At 39.5% G+C, this 17,782-nt stretch overlaps 1 protein-coding gene across 1 annotated transcript in view; it reads right to left on the bottom strand.

Annotated features, from left to right (window-relative positions):
• The window catches only part of LOC144469470 (zinc finger protein rotund), a 298,144-nt gene that overhangs the window by 95,801 nt on the left and 184,561 nt on the right, over positions 1–17,782 (bottom strand). The window contains exon 5 of the mRNA XM_078179804.1: positions 11,213–11,388. Coding sequence (XP_078035930.1) covers positions 11,213–11,388 — 176 coding nt within the window. The remainder of the gene's footprint in view (positions 1–11,212; positions 11,389–17,782) is intronic.

Raw genomic sequence — 17,782 nt, 5'->3', positions numbered from 1 at the left:
CTAGAAATTAAAACGATTCCCATTACAAAAGGATTCGTTGTTCAGAAGAGGCTAATTATTATGGACTCGGAACAGTTTTTAATCCCGCGCTGGCTGGGTCAAGCACCAAACTAATCGCGCGCGGGCAAAACACAAGGAAGCTGTCACAGAAGCTGCGCCGAGTGGAATCCGTCGCGCGAACCTAGAACCTCTCGTGGATCACAGGCCGACACGCTGAATGGCTAGCCAATAATTGCTGTTTTTCAACGGAAACCAGCAAGGTATATGTGTCAGATTAGCTGCGATGCGTTTCACTGGCCTCCGGTCTATGATAATCCAGACCTCTTCTATAACCGTTCGGTGAATATCATTAAATTTTAACGATCCATCTTATGCCATGCAGCGCCGAATGTCCTTCGATCGGTGATCTCTCTCTCTCTTCCTCTCTCTCCTTCTCGCTCTCTCTCTCTCTCTCTCTTTCTCTCTCTCTCTCCTTCTCGCTCTCTCTATCTTAGCTCTCTCACCGGCATCTCCCATTTTCCTCGCGTCTTCCACCGCGGTTCAGCTCGCAACCATTACTCAGCCTTTTGTTTCGCCAACCTCATCTTTTTACGAATCGTCGATTCTTCTCTCAAATGCCAAGCTTCTATCGTAAACGCTTCCGTACTAGTTTAGACAAAACCGAAAACATTATTGTGTTCTATCAAGCGTTATTAAATTGGCGAGTCGAGTGTCACATTGTCAAATTATTCGTGTGCGAGGACGGCCGATACTGTGCCACCTTGATAAACTAACGAATAAAGAACAATTTATCTACTCTTCTAAAATTTACTTCCTTTTCTCCTATTGTTCAATACCATTGTTACGCATTCAGTCGTAGACGAGTCGTTATATTAAATTATAAATTGATATCGTTTTGGTACACGCTTTAAATTGCATTTCATTGCTTGCAAGACACAGTACAATTTTCTCTTTCTCCATTTATTTTTCCAATACTTACTATTTGCAAGGATAATGCTGGCTAGTGTTAACAGCCAGTATTAGTAAATTTGAACTATCTAGTTTTGATTTTATTAAAGCTGGGATTAATAATAATAATTATTATAATATTAATAATATACATTTGGGAGAAATTTATTCAATTTTGTTTCATTGATCGTGTATATTCGGGGTATCTATAAGTAATATCGTTTTGATATCACAGATCAACTTTCTAGAGTTAATTATTGTATTTTTATGCGAATTGCTGAATAGAATTTATTTCCCATCTTCGCATATAGTTTGTTAAAAAAAAATGTATTTCAGTCAACACAAGATTCCTGTTCGGATTTCTGCCTTCCAGATTTAAAATCATTGCAACCATAGTTATTCTTTTGTAACTCATGAAGCATCAAATCATAATTTAATAACGACACTTCCAGGATCTTTAAAAAGTGCAATAAACATGTTAAATATTAATAAATTCGTTTAGCATACGAGTTACATAATAGTAAAGCATGTTGAAGAACAAGCTGACAATTTTTATTCAATTTAAAGGATAACGATATTACTTATTGTTGAGAATTGCTTGGCTATAAACTTGGACTCAAGAATTTTACTGTACGAACTATATTTCTTTAACGGTAATTACAGTGCGATATTTCAAAGTACATATATCTGGCGAGAGGCTGCGTAACGAGAGATAGGCAGTGCACGGTTTGGGCCTCTCACCACTTGTCATCTCAATTAGCGTGCGTCTCATTAGATAGCGACTTTGCCTTTGGTTTGCTTTCCTCTCAATTTCTACACTTACGAGTACTTGTTATTTTCACGAAGCAATATGAAACAGCTGCATTTAGAGCCCTGTAAACACAGTCATACAATTAGTTAAACGATTTTGATATTGTGGGAATTTCTAGACTTCTAAAAGTGCCAATTATGAAATACTTTTATTATCAATTTTATTATACTTGTAATGTGTTGTTGTTGAATATTTGTACTACTGTTCGATAGAACGATGTTTCTAAATAACGTAATGAACTTTGAAATATTTAGTAATACATATTCGTCCGCATGACGAAAATTCGTTATTTTACAAACAATCACCAATAGACAAATGACGAAAATTTGTCACTTGTATATTACAGAAAATAATTGATTCTTGTTCTTTTAATACTACATAAATTAAATTCTTATTTTTACCAAACAGAGATCATTTTAAGCAAAGATGGTATAATTATAACCATCACTGAAAAATATATGATTTTTATATATTTTTATAATAATAGCGTCAATAAATGCTGGCATTTTGTGAATGGCGGTGCAAAAAATTACTGGACGAATATGTGTTAAATACGAATAAAAAACAGTACGAGTAAAATAGTAAACTAGAAGTATGTATGTAGTTACCTACTATGAAACGTTATTTCCGTACAATGTCCCGTGTTCCCAATTCAATGTTCTTATTTTGCAACGAACATTTGGAAATAAACGTACATGCCTGTTCCAAAATAGGTACATAAAATATTAAACATGGATGTCACTATTCCATAAACCGGAACCATGGTAAAACTGAACTGCACAACATGTTCGCAGATACGTTCTTGTTTAAAAACACTCGTATTTGAATAAAAATTTGTGTTGTAAATGATGTTGTTAGATAATAGTATTTATACGAGTGATTGTTTAAAGAACGATATTAGAAAATGTAGATAAAATTTTGACTACATCAACTTCCATATGCTCTGTCTATTTTGATCGTATTGTTCGTGTTACTGTTTCACGAAGAGGCCGTAATCGAGCCGTGTTTCGTAACAGATATTTTCGCCCTAATTGTAATTCCTCCTGTCACATTTCCAAGCGCCAGCGCATAAAACTCTCCCCCCTATTTTTATCCGACCGAAAGTCCTCTACTCGCTCTCGTCTTTCCTGTCTTATTGCGAACTTCGCTACTTTATCTCCGCCTCGTCTTCGACTTCTGCTACATCTTAACTCTTCCCTTGTCTCTTATTGCATCTGTTCGCCCCGTTCTCTCCAGAACCGCGCCTTTCCGCGCCCCACCATCGCCACCTGGATTTCAACTTCCCGTGTCATTAATTACATTACGCTTCTTCTTCACCTTCCTCGGCCCCTTTTTCGCCTGAAATTTCTTCCTCCTCCCGCTTTAGTTTCTGGAACTCCCCCGGTTCCAGCCCTTACCGCATATCCGAGGATCGGGCGTGTATCGTTCCGTGTCGAGCATTTTTATTTATTACGGCCCCCTTTATTTTTCTTTGTTACCTCGCTCTTCTTTTTCACTTCTCGCTTTACATTCTCGCGGTGCTCGCGCGTCCCCCTTAATTGCATGTCTTCGAGTTTCGACTCGCGTGTTTCTTCATCGACCCCCCCCCCCCCCCTCCCCCCTCTCCGTCGCGCGTTCACGGTGCTCTTTTTACCCCCTTGTCAACCGTGCACCAACGTTTCCTCGCTCGATTCTTCTTTATGCTTTCCCGGTCGGCCGAAACGATTCATAAAACCGTGCGCCGCGAAATTTCACGAAATCCATCATCGGCGCACATAAATCTTGCTGTCCGCCGCGTAATTACGGATTCCCCGGCCCCCTTCCGGGTCCGGCGTCTTCCGAGCGCGGTCGCCGGGTCGTTGCTAGATCCTCGGAGTTAGTTCGATTCCAAGGAAGAGAGACCGAGAATGCGTTGAAAATTGCTAACGAGATCCGTCTTCCAAGGTTTAGCCGAGGCGAGACGCGACGGCCCGAAGGTCCGAATGGATTAATTAATAAAAATACGGAAACAAGGGACCGGCAAAAGGGACGGCACTGTTGCGACCGATTACCCGTGGGTAATCGCGAGTGCCATCGGATCATAACAAGAAAATAAAAAGCCGAGCTAAGAAGCGGCCGGGGGAACGAGGAGGTACGAGAGGACCTCGGCTTTCACGCTCGTTCCAGCTAGCAGTTAAAGGATTAAAGGACTTTTTTAAATCCGCAAACAACCCCGAAAAAGGGTTAGAGCGACAAGCTCCGGAGGAATGGCACCCGTGAAATCCGGTCGTAAACGTCTCGTCACCCGGAAAACATCGGCGACGGCTCAATTTTCGAAAACAGCCCGTCTCCTCAACCCTTCCGCTACCTGCCGCGGCCACCCAAACACCGCTGTTTCCGACCAAAAAAAAGGCAGGACGACAACTGTTCCCTGACTTCTTCACGCAACCCTCTCCGAGGTTTACTCAACTGCCTTCGCCGATTTCCCAAACAAACCGCCGGAACGTCCGAAACAAACGCTGCTATTCGATTTGGCGCTGTTCGAGCACAAAAAGAATTTGTGCCAATTAATTTCTTAAGAAAATTTCTGTACGCTAAGAATGACTCGCGTCAGTTTCACCCGTGGAAGCACAGCCATTAACAGCTCGGCATCGGATCCGCTAACAATCCATGGTCACGTAAATCGCGCGTGCGAATGGTTCCCTTCCGTTATCGGGTCACGATCGCTCTCGTTGGATCGGTGGATCGCTGGATCACTGGATCGCCGGAGGAGCGTGTCGGCGTTCCCTGTCGAGGATCGAGCGTCTAATATTTGACGTTCACGGGCTGAGCGGGCTCGAAAGCGCAGTAATCCGGGGCTTTCTGGGCGCTAATCCTCGCCGGAGTCGGGGGATTACAAGATGTAAACGGCAAGTCCTTGTCGTAAACGAGCCCCGGCGTGCTCTCCGCGCCTCGATTTCGAGAAACAGAGTCGAACCCTTTCCCTCTACCTGCCGAAACGTTCACGAAGCGTTCGTGAAAGCCGGAATTCTGCTCGCCGTGAGACGCGGAAACCTGCATCGCGTCAAATAGAAATCGAATCGATACTTTTACCTTCACCTACGAGATACGCTATCGTTGGTATTTTGATACTTAAAAATATCGACAAGCCATAACGAACTTTCATCAACAAGTTTTATTAATCGTATTGGAACCTCGATTATCAGGATCTTGCTTATCCGATGTAAAAGTTATATTCTACGCGAGACAATTCATTTCTCTACTTCTGTACCAACTGGAACACTAGTTTTGCCGACTACTTACTTCATTTTTACAGCAAATATGTCTATTTACTGCCATAATTATGATAACGTTATATCTCGCTTTGGATAAATGACCATAACCTTGGAATAATTTGTCTATAATCTTATTTTCTCTCCTGACATTCACTTCACCTATGGTTTCATATACCTGCTTAGGATTTTTGGAATTATGTTCTTTTCCTTGTCTAAGCGGTTAAATTAACAATCTTTTCACTTTATTCAGAAGCTCAAATATCGCTGTTGTTCATCATTTGTCTTAACTTCTTAACATTTCCGATCCTAGTCTTTCTTACTAGCTCCTAGCCTAAGTTTATTAATTCTTTCATAATTTTACTTCTTAAAACGGTTTGTATCTGTAACGTAGAAATTGTCAAATAAATGAATAAAAATATGAGTATCAGGCGTTGTTTTGTGATATGTTACATAGAAGACTAAAATTTTCAATGTGAATCGAGTTGGAAAAGCAAGATAAAAGTAAAGGGAAAGAGGAATTGTTATTGGTTAGTGATAAAGAAATTAACGATGCAGACAGAATCGATGCTATTCAATATAACTTCGGCGATGAAGAAACGATAATTGAGTCATTTATTTTGAAAATAGCCTAAGTCCCTCTATTTGTAAATCCAGATATGCAAGGATTTTGCGTTTTAATAAATTTGGAAATATTGACAACTGAAAATGTGGTAGTACACACAATATTTTTATGCTCCTTATGATTTTTGCGTTCTACAGGTTTTGCTGAAATAAAATTATGTAGAACGTAGAAACGTAAATATTAAAATAATTACTTTGATGGTTTTGGAAAATGGAGTTAGGCCACTTTCGAAATAAACGACTCAGTTCTATCTCGTTCACGGATTACTTTTATGTGCTTCATGAAATGAATTTACAAATATTACTGGTACGTCGAAAAATTGCAAACCAATGTTTCCTTTTCAAGTGTATTTGCAACTGAATTGACCGTCCCTTTCTTCTTGAGCAAATATATTTTCATGGACCACGTTTTCGTCCAGAGCCAATTGTGGCTTGTGCAATCCGAATAACCGTGTTGCCACAGATTTTAGTAGCTTGTCGAACACAGCAATGTTTTCTTTGATTCCCAACAATCTGTCAAACATCGACTGCCGATTATTATTACACAGATATATATGTCATTTTGTTGTATAAAACTGGAATGTTCGTCACTATAATATATGTACTATGAAATGTTTTGCACCGTTAATGTATATAAAGGGCAACACGACCTGTTAATGAATAAATAACAATTCAACGTGTTTCAACGATGAAGTACAACGAATTAAAAATATACTTATTAACGTCAATACCGATACTTTCGTAGTTCATGTACGTAGCCAATTTTCACACTAAATTGTTATGTATTATATTATATTATATTATATTATATTTTATGTGATGTGAAATAATAACTTGTTTTAACTCGATTAATATCAATCTATTTTACTTAACAATTTAGTCCGACCTATGCCTCGGAGACAAAATGATAATTCGGTTTCCGAACTAGAAAAGTTATTGTATAAATAAAGAAAACGCTGCCGAAAAAACGCAATTATTGCTGCAGAAATAATAAATACGTAAGCGCTATAAATGTAATTCTACATATTCTATAAAACATATTTTTTCTTATTAAATAAAATATTGATTTAATGTATAGGTTGGGTCATTTGTTGATTTCTTTTTAAAGTTGCTTTAATAAAACCATTTAATATTTTCAATTGATTGCACGATTATATTACTTAGTGCACAGAAGGTCGTTTTTCTTGTGGCGGTGAATTATTTATCATAATTAATCGGAAGGCTTACTATTTTTAGTAAAACAAAAAACTCTGAGAAATATTAAACAGTTTTTTAACAGCAAGTTTCACTATATTTTCAGTTTTTAGGCTCTAGACTCGATTGATCGGTGGGTCTCCGTTTACCTGGATCATAACAATAAAACCATATAATATTATCGATTCATCACACGAACCGTACTTAGTACACAAAGGGTCGACTGCCTGATGGCGGTGTGGCATCTTGTATTGTTGGAATTATTTTCCATAATTAATCGGAAGGCTTACTATTTTGAATAAAGTACAAAATCTGAGAAATATTAAACAGTTTTTTAACAGCAATTTTTACTATATTTTCAGTTGTTTGGCTCTATACTCGATTGCCCGGTGGGTCTCGAATTACCCGGACTTCTTCCGTTTCAACGAAGTAGATTAATCAAGAACTTACTGTAATACAATTTTGCAAGAGGAAAAGGGTTGTAGATTAGTTTAAAAACTTGGGGGTAGTCGAGGAGATCCGAATGGTTAAGAATTTATGGGAAGCGTGTGATTTGGCGCGAATACGAATTGAAATCGAGAGACTCTAACCACAGTTCTACGCGCGTAGAGTGAATCACCTAACAGATCGTTTCACCCTCTAACAACGGCGTGTGTTTATAAAGAAGAGTGGAAACCCCCCCCCTGTCAATTATTTATTGCGCGTAATCGCGACCGCTTTCTTTTCTCTTTGTCTTCGTGACAGTTTTCTTTGAAGTCTACGGCAAAAGTATAATTTACTTCCGAAACCAGTTATCGTACTTCCGAGCAGTGAAGTATGATTGATACTACTCCATTAATAGAAGATGAGATAGGGCGAGCAGTAGGAAGTTGTGGCACGCGAAGACCTACGAATTGAAAGAAATGAATTCTACAGATATTTTTATGCGAACTTCGACTTTCCCTTTCTTCGAAACGATTTTGCCTGGGAAATTTTATTTTATCCCGCGAGGGCAGCTAACAGTGCAAATACAACGTAATAACACTGTACACGACGTCCTCGATGGTTCGATGTTGAGTGAGCAATTTACATTATTCTTTCAGAAGCCTGGAACACTCGATTTCCTGCCGAAGAACAATCTATTTATTCACCCTCTTCGAATATTTTCAGTCCGGCGAGAACCCTTTGACGCTCCGACAGAATAAAACTACAGATATTTCAACCGCAATTGGTAGCAAGACAATTGTACACAAAGTGTCCCAGAATTTACGTTACATTCGGAATTGGAAGATTCTCGAGATGATTTCGAGTAATTGTTTCGTAAGGACACGGATCAATCGGGGAAACGTTCTCTGATTGGTTCGTGGTTTTCGTCAAAAACTCGTTAACGACCGATAACCTACATTCCTGCAAATGACATCTGACTTTTCATTATACATTCTTTTATATTGTTATATTTTGTATCACCGCATAAATTTTCCATTTTCGGGACTGTCCTTTTTAGGGCAAACCTTGCGAATTCCGTATCGCACTTCGGCTACCTTTTCTCTGCTTCTATAGTCGTCAAACGCTTTAGTACACGAATTATTAAGGACAAAAGATGATTAAGGTAAAAATCTGAACGCTTTCTTAATTATATTGAATTTATTATTATAGCTTCCGTTTTCCTATTTCCCGGTATTTTACCCTTTTCTTCGCTTCGGTTATATATTCCGGTTTATTATACTTTGCCATCTGTTTCCGTAAGTATTGGGTTGTATAACCCTTGCCGAAAAGCGTTCGAACGTCAACGTTGCGACAGCTTTTTTCGTATTGGACTAAATGACTTTAATTTATTGGGGATGTTGGAGGGTCTAGTTTACTGTGCAGTGGCTAAAATACTTTCTTTTGAATCTTGTCATTACTTGGAACGACCAGCAAACAACAGAGAACCCCTGTTTTTACCTTTTGTATCTGAGCCTCGAATGAGGAGTATAACAATGAGTTTTATAGACCTCGGTAATTTATACGTATACTAAACATTCAAAAACTGTTGCCATCTGTTGACTATAGTCAAGCTACAATTATTGAAATACGTAAAAATTATATGTTTTTGTGTGAAATTCGAAACTAGATGTTTTTATTTTTCTGTTATTCGGAGTATCAACAAAATTAAGAAAAAAAATGTATTTTAACTTTTAAAAAATTCAAGTCGTACAGTAAGAGCTGTCCAAATGCATTTTGCTTTTATACTTGCAATAGAAACATTACTTTCAGTGAAACAAATTAAATATAACATATTTTAAATTGAGTAATAAATTAAATTTGGCATTCTTCTTGACCGAGATCCGGTTTTGAAGAAAAATAAGCCGAAGCATTCCCGGTGGAAATTAATCATCGAACAAAGCTTGTCGAGGGGTGGGGTGGAGGTGGTGGTGGTGATGGTGGGGGAGGAGGGAAATGGAAAAGACAAAGAGCAAGAATGATCAAGAAAGCGACTCAAAGCTTTAGAAGTCGCGAAGATTGAGCTTGCGAAGGGTCGAAGGGTGGCTCGAGTGCGCGACAGACAGCGAAGCAGGGGAAACCGTGAGAGAAGAAAGCCTGTCTCTCTGGCCATGGTTCGTCCCCTCTCTGGTAGTCGTCGAGGTTGTCGTCGACGTCGCCGTCGGCCCCACGGTGTATTACACCAGGAGCGAAGAAAAGTGGTTGCCGGCATGAATGGCCGGTGTTTTACAACAGTGGCGAGAGCCGAATAACCCTCGTGGCTTTGTTGAATCGCGGCCTTTACGAATGTACCTGCGGTAAAAATCAGCCACTACTGTGCGAGGAAGCCTCAGGGTGGGCCCGAAACGGCCCGCAGAGGGTTGAATCGCTATAAAACGAGCCATTATCGGCACAAGAATGCTCAGTTACGTTCTACACCGGTCTATCTCGTTTCTTTACCGATTTAATTGCACCTCACTTCGGTTGACCCCACGAATTTGCGTCCTTTTCGCATTCCTTTAACACTTGCGCCGCTGATTCGCAGGTAACTGTACTTCCGAGCGGGAGAATTCACAGAAGACAGAATTGACGGTAACGATTGCTGGCTCCAGTTTCTGACTTCGCGATAGCAATTATACCACACCGCGGATCTTTATGCAAAACAAAACTTGTCTTCGTTAATTGCCAAGACGTAGGAACTACATACACGTTTACTTTTTTTGTTAATAATTTGCTTAGTGATGTTGAGATTACCATGCCCATTTTCCATGACTCGACTGTCTGCCAATATGAATTTCTTATTACGTGTTAAATATTTAGTTAAAATATTACTTACGTACGTTATTAGGCGTCATTTAACTCTACCATATTCATTTTTCTTTTGAATAACAGTTGATGGTAGAAAGAGAAGCAAACACGGAAACAATTTACTTATAACTATCTTCTTTTGGTTTTATTAAAATTTGAAACCTGTCTTGAATAACTACGCGCACATATACGTTACTCACATTGTTGATTCACCTGTATTCTTACACTGATCGTAATGGACAACATTTTGAATATCTCTTCAAATCAAATAAGGAATATTTCGATAAACATTAATATCTGAACTTTTGCACTTTAATTATCTTTTATTCTGTGTTCAACACACTATCGAATTGTATGATTAAATAACACACATTACAGTTGAAAAATTAAAAGTGACCTTCGTATTTTTATAGAAAAGGAAAATGGTAACAAAATTAATTGTTGCCGTATATGCTGCACTTCGTACCATGCAACTTTTGTTGCAAACATTTGTTTATACAATATGTAGTTAAGTGATCTACACTGGATACGTTTATAGTATTGGAAGCTATTCGTATCATTCTAGTAATAATGATAATATTGAAACAATAATCCTCACAACGTTTAACACGTTAACGCTTTGCACTCGAAGCTATCTTGACCACTGTTCTTGGAAAAATAATTTATCGGGTGAACATTATAATTATGAACAACAACCAGACAGAGGCATTACATTGCGTCGCGCATGTCTCGCTTGTCCCCACTCCTTGTGTAACTTATTTTCGTGAGAACACTGATTTTGTTTCCAAAATCAACACGTTTCTATCGATCTTAAATATTTAAGATTCTATATAATATATTTGTTACATTTTACGCGTGTGTTACTTAGCGTATTAACCAATTCAACGCTAACATTTTTAACGATGTTTTAAATGTGATAGAATTCAGTCAAGAAAAAATTATTTTGACAAATTACATAGTTTATTTTCAATTTTGCCACACAGTCGCTATTCGAATACAAAGGGTTAACAAGTTGACATTAATACAAAAATATTTTCAAATGGTCTCAGAGTCTCTTTTATTTCGTTATTTCATGTTCGATCTTCCGTTTTAATATGAAATGCATAAAATCCGCAGTGTAGCAATTGTAGAAAAATGAAGGAACGCTCGGACTCACCTGTGGGCACATCTTGCACTGGTACTTCCTCGGCGGATGGGAGTGAGGTCCACCCAGGTGAGGGTTCAAGTGCGACGGATGAGAGGGTTTCACGGTCAAAGGCTGCGGGACCACCAGCAAACTCGCCGGCGGGCTCCCGCTACTGGATCCTCCGGCGCCTCGGTATTGATCCTCCCCTGGAATCATCATCGATCGCGCGTTAGAATCGTCTCGAAGCGGTATCCTGCGTCGCCTTGATCCAATAAACCGTGGACAGGTTTCTGCATCGATTTCCGGTAAACAATCGTCAAGGTGCGAGCCGCGTTAACGAGTTGCAAATAGATCGTCCGCTCGCGAGCGCGATCTAGTTTTCGAACGGCCACGATATTCCCTCCGTTTTATTTTCATTTTCGCGAGCGATCGAAAGCCGGAACGTCCGTCGGTAATAGTCACCTGCTAAATTAGAAAGCGACTGTATCAGCCGGAATAATATTTATTTATTTACGAGACAGACTAGGCGAGTAAAAAGTGGCGAGAGATTCTCTGCTCGCCACTCACTGGAACAATTAGCCGTAGATAATACGTCAATTAGGATACGCTGAAATATCGAGAGAAAGGAGAGGGAGAGAGATAGAGGATAGAGAAAGAGAGAGATAGAGAGACATAGAGAAGAGAGAGAGAGGGAGAGAGAGAGAGAGAGATAGAAAAAATGTATGGCTAATGGATCGACGCAACGATCGAGCGCAACCGGCGACTAATAATAACAAAGAAACGTTGCAAAATCCTGAGAATTCTGATTGCACTTATCGCAGCGATCGATCTGGATTAAAAGGGTAATAATTAGAGAACATTATGCGATGCTACGGAAATAGGTATCGTTGGAAAAATCGGTGCCGATATACGAGTCCTTTTTGTCGCTGTCCCGGTTCTACTCTACGTGCATCGCGATAAATAATTCTCTCGATGATAGATACAACGGCTCGCTGCAACCTGTGTCGTGCTAAGTACTCACTGTTGTGAGATTGAAATCTAGGTTTCGGTCGTTAATGCGATCGACGGAAATGGAGACTGGATGGAGCGATCGTTTCAGCAACAGTGTTAAGACGTTGGTTGGAGTTATTGCCGCAAGAAACTATAGTGCATCTTTTTTCTTGGGAATTCGAATGCACTTTTACCGAGATCGGAAACAGGAGGAAATTGATATTCGAAATTTCTCGCGTTCCGGCCGGCAAATTAAAAAACATACTTTAGCTTTCTTCCGATCCTTTTGTTCCTTTTTTTAATGCCAATAATAATAATAATATTGATTCGTTTAACAGAATAAACCCCATGTTATACAATACAAAAATACTGTAATAGTTGAACAAAGTGTAAACGGGAAGAGGAATAGTAGGAACGATAAAGAAAATTATGTGAATATGATATGATAATATGATATGAGTAGTAAATAAAGTAAAATGATAGAAATTCAGATATCTAAAGATAAGTGAAAAGTGTTTGACACTTTTTTTAAGTACCAACTGAGCAACAAAAAAAAACAAGAGAATCGTTAAAGCGATATTTACAAAAGCGAATAACTGATTGATATAATTATTGAAATTCTGTAGTGTTATTTTTACTAATGGCATTCAGAACATCTTTCGCTTCTGTTGATTCCTCATATATGCTGATGATTTAAAAATATTTCTTACCATTGATAACCCTGTCTGAACTGCCTCGCATTAACACGATTTGGATAGACTTCCGAATTGATGTAGGGGACAACTATCACGAGAATGATTCATACTGAATGGAACATTATCATCATCCGAAAAATTGTGAATTTTCCTGCAGTAAAATTATTTCGTAACTATATCATGACTATGAGTTTTTATTTATTGCACTCGATCATGGCGTTTACATATAGCATCGCATAATCTTATTATGATAGTAATTGAACAAGTTAAATGCTTAATGCCTGTTACTAAGCTTGTGAACGGGACACACAGAATATTATAGATCTGTAGCAAGTGTCGTTAACTTGTAAGATGTTTACGTCCAGTGGTTTTTGCTAATTTTTTACTGTTTCTTTTTATTGAATGGGTTCTCTTTTGTCATAAAATACTAAAATGCGATATTAACTCACAGATTTAAAGAAGATTTCTATCATTTAAGATTAGTATATTTAAACCAATTACATTATTTAAACCAATTAAAAATGAAATAAGTAAACTTCGGAAAAACTCATTGACACTATGCATTCTTACATGAAAAAAGCTGATCTTTCAAATGTTTTAAACTAAATTTAGATAGATTGTTTAATTTCTTTCTGATCTTGTCTTAAACAAAAGTGTCAAATTTGTGGCAACGCTTCCTTACTTTACACAAATTGTCGTTTAATTTTCATGAATAATTTCTATACTAAGTATACCATTTACGCGTATGCTCAATGTGCCGTTAATATACCTTTTTCTTTATATATATAATATACTTTAATATATCTTTTTCCATGATCTAACGTTTTTGGGACATTAGAAAAATATGATCTTCCACAGTTACAAATCATTAGATCTCATTTATAGAATTGCTAAATTCGTTCTGTACTGTGTTCTAGTAAGATTAATATTAGAAAATGATTATGCAATTGTACAGACACCTTATCGGTATAAGTTCATTGCTCAAATTCAGAGAATTTTTCCATGTTCAGAAACATGCGACAACTTATTGATATTATACTGATATAGATCGATATTTTGAATCATCTACTTCACTTTTTCTAACGGAATTTCAGTGTACTGCTTAAAACAATTTAACAACGCTATTATAGTCTGTATAAAAAGATAGTAATTGAAGATGTTTAAGGGTGGGTCCATCATATTTTCAACATGTTTTGTTCTAACCATATACCTGTATATATTTCTAATATTTTATTATATAATAATACTTAAACGTACTACACCTTAACGGTATTACAAATATACTTGCAACAGAAAAATAATATCTACAGCAGCTTTTTACATGGATACAAAATAGCCCTCCCTTAAGCAAACCTTAAGCCTTCTAAAGTGTTAAGCATCTCAGAGTTATGAAATTTCAGGATATCGTACCATTTTTTATGTAACTTCGCACCGATTCACTCTCAACCATTGTATTCATTGATCGTACAACTAATAGAGAATATCTTATATAAGTTTAATTAAATAAATGAACGAATAAATTAGTATTTCATGGATCGGACAATTGCGGCCGAACATTGGAATTAATATTTCTGCAGGATCAGTTTTTCCTCCGGAAGGGTAAAAAGCGCGGTCGAATCTTTGAAAATTGGAGGGACGAGGATGCGATAAAGTTCGACTCTCGGAACGGATGGTTTTATCGATCGTCCGTCGAAAATCGCGCGGAACGGCCGCGATAAATGTCCGCGGGGATAATTAATGGAAGGTATTTCCGAGTGATATGAAGGATTGCACGATCGCGGAGAGAAAGAGGCACGCGGACACCGATTGACGCAATACCGAGGGGCAAGGATCCTGGCAGGTTGCAAGGACGAGCGCGGCCCTGCGTTACGAGTGGCTGTCGTTCGTTCGAGCTCCCGATCCCGATATCGAGATCGGCGCTCGAGCTCGCCGCGAGTCGAGGCACGCGGCGCGGCCAGCAGGTGCATCCGTTTCATGTGTGCGTACGGCCGAGTCCGTGTCGAGCGAGTTTCTACAACTTTTATCTTGTCCAGAGCTACAAAATAGCTAAACTTCTACCACAGATTATTTATTTTGATCGGCGGGGCAGCCGGAGAAACGATAAAACGCAGCGGCAACGATGGGTGCTACGAGCGGGAACGTTTCAAGAGCAGATTAGAGCGTCGTATAAATGGAAGGCGAACGGATAGCCGTCGCGGATGATGCATAATTATTATTTGCGTCGTCTCGGAAGATGATAAAGCATCGTTAGATCGCGTCGATGAACAGAGACAGAGGCGTCCGAGGTTCAGGAATACCGAACACGTGGACGGCATTTCGTCTTCGAACCGAGAAACGAATGGATTCTTGCCGCGGCCGCCGTTTCGTCTTTATCGTCGTTCAACCGTCCACGGATGGGCGTAAAATTCCAAAGAGAACTTTGTCTTCCCGCAAGAAAGTGCAGGCCGAAGAAAACGACGGGACGAGGCAAGGCAAGGCAAGAGGTTAAGAGAAGCCGAAAGTTAGTTCCCTTCGGTTTCTGGCTGGCGTTCCCAGTTTATGGCGCGCCCGATTCCCCCTGTTTACTCTTGCTCCCTTTTTCGCGGTGCCCCGTGGTCTTCTTTTTCCAACGAGATGAATTTTAGCGCGCGCGAAGAAAGTCGAATCGCGGCGGAGAAGCGCGGAGCGGGGCGCCGTAAAAAACCCGGAGGAAGCGTTAGGAGCGTTAAACGGAGGAAGCCGTAATGAATTACGTATCCGATCCGTTTCCTGCCGGCCGGCCGGAGAAAAACTATCGTTCGACCTTGCGAGCCATCGGACATCTTAAAAAATCAGATTCAATTACTGGAACAGCTCCCGGCCGGCCGCAGACGGGCCACCGAATCGCCTCCCGCCGCTCCTCGCTTCGTTTCATCGACAAACCGTTCACGCTGCATCGAAACCGAGACGAGACCGACCCTCGGAACTTCGTTAAATGTCCGCGCATTCTTCGATCATAATTGCAGCAACAAGTACCTTCTCCCGATAGTTTGTGTACAAATTAAACTGCAGATTTGATGCGATTACTACAAAAGACTATGTACAATTTTCAGCAGCAAAAAGGCAACAAAATTTCAGAAATCATTCACCAAAAAACATTATAATTGGAATATGAATACTACTTATTACGGATAAGGATCTATTATTACAACAAAGAACAAAATTGTAACAGTATCAGCGACTAAGGGTTTCAGAAGAACAGTTTACGTAAACTCGTACTTATGATGCGTTTATTACAAAATTTTCTATGTAAGATTTTAACCAGTGAAAACATAACGAAGACAAGAATACCAGCTCGTCGTTATCAAACTATCGAAATCGTTACGAAAAGAAAGAAAGTCCTATGCAGTATCTAAATCTTGCAAGCGATGCCCAACAATTTTATTTTGCGTACAGATTCTTAGTATAGTCATAATCTTTCTTTGCTGAATCTCGCGTAATTTATGCCGCGCTTCCCTTTATTTGTGTATCGTCTCTCTCAGTTTTTTCCCCTCGTCCGTAACGCTCGTCATTTCTTGATTTTTTCTCAATTAATTTCTTCAGCCAACAAAGGCTAGCCCGTTATATAAATTATTGCCATCATTTGCCTGCGCATTTAATTCCATCTGGAACACGCTTTGTTCTCTGGTCTGAAAACGTTCGTTCATTACGATAGATCGTATCGTAAACAATATCCGGTAAAGATATTGAACCACCGTTTAAATAGTCAGGATCGAACGCGGAAGAGAGAGAGAGAGAGAGAGAGAGAGAGAGAGAGAGAATGAGTGGGAGAGAGAAGGCCGAGGAATTTAAGAATATACTGCCGAAACGATATCTCTTTTTCTTTCCCGCGAAACATTTCCGTTATCCGAATAACCGTTTCACAAGAAGTTTTGAAGCGGGAAAGCAGATGAAACGGAGAGGAGAGTTTCACGGCCGCAGTGAATCGAAGGAAACTGAAAATGCGAAGCGGATCTCGAGAGCGTCTTCGTTCTGGATCGGATCGGAAGCAAGGTGAAAAACGCGGCGGTGTCAATAGCGGTGACGGGAGCGAATCGCGACGCTAATTAATCTTCGTGTCGAACGGCGTGACGAGCGTCCCCAGGCTGAACAATTTTTGCAAATCACTGTTTCGCGGTGCACACGCTTCCCACTCCGCGTTCATCCTCTTTCTTTTGTCAGACGAGATTCATTACCGTAGCGTTATTCGACATTACCATCGTTTAATTGGCCGGCTGGGTCGTGTAATTGCTCGTACCTACGCAATCCTGACTCTTTAACCCCGGGAACAGCCGAGGATCCTCCGTTTCGAATTCGATATGCGGCGGAACGCTCGATCCGAGCGCACTCGTCTCGATCCCACCCTACTCCCTTCCGCCAAACAGTTTTCTACGTTTCTATGGCGGCTTTCTTCCTTTTCCCATCGCAGCTTCACTCTCGCCTTCCCACCTTCGATTTTATTGCCTCGAACGAAAGGTCCTCGGACGACGGTTCTTTTTTTTCAGTCGTAGTTGGCTAACTTAAAGTCGAGGCTCGAATGAAACTGTTCAAATTCTCAATTGGCTCCGATGTAACGGTTACTTTTGAACTTTCAACTTTTCCGTTCTAAGAAAACAGTTACGAATCCGCCGAAACTTTTAATGCACATATTTGTGCATAAACAGAAAATTTTTACTTTCCCGGAAATGGTGGAAACTTCTAGTTGGAAGAAAGTACTTTGAAACAAGTTTACCATTTAGCGTTACATAGGTTCGTGGTTGAAACCTTGAGCCATTCTATGAATAGACTGCTAGTCGTGTAAGAACATTTGCGATAAAATGAGCGCATAAAAATCACGACTTGCTTTATCGATCTATATTGATCCTCTCTCCAGTTCCTTAAATAATGCTAAGTAAATTGAACAATTTTCTATATTCTA

This window comes from Augochlora pura, chromosome 4, assembly GCF_028453695.1.
Source record: "Augochlora pura isolate Apur16 chromosome 4, APUR_v2.2.1, whole genome shotgun sequence".
In the NCBI taxonomy this organism is placed as follows: Eukaryota; Metazoa; Arthropoda; class Insecta; order Hymenoptera; family Halictidae; genus Augochlora; species Augochlora pura.
Note: the sequence above shows the minus strand (reverse complement) of the source record. Positions and strands in the feature narration are given on the sequence as shown.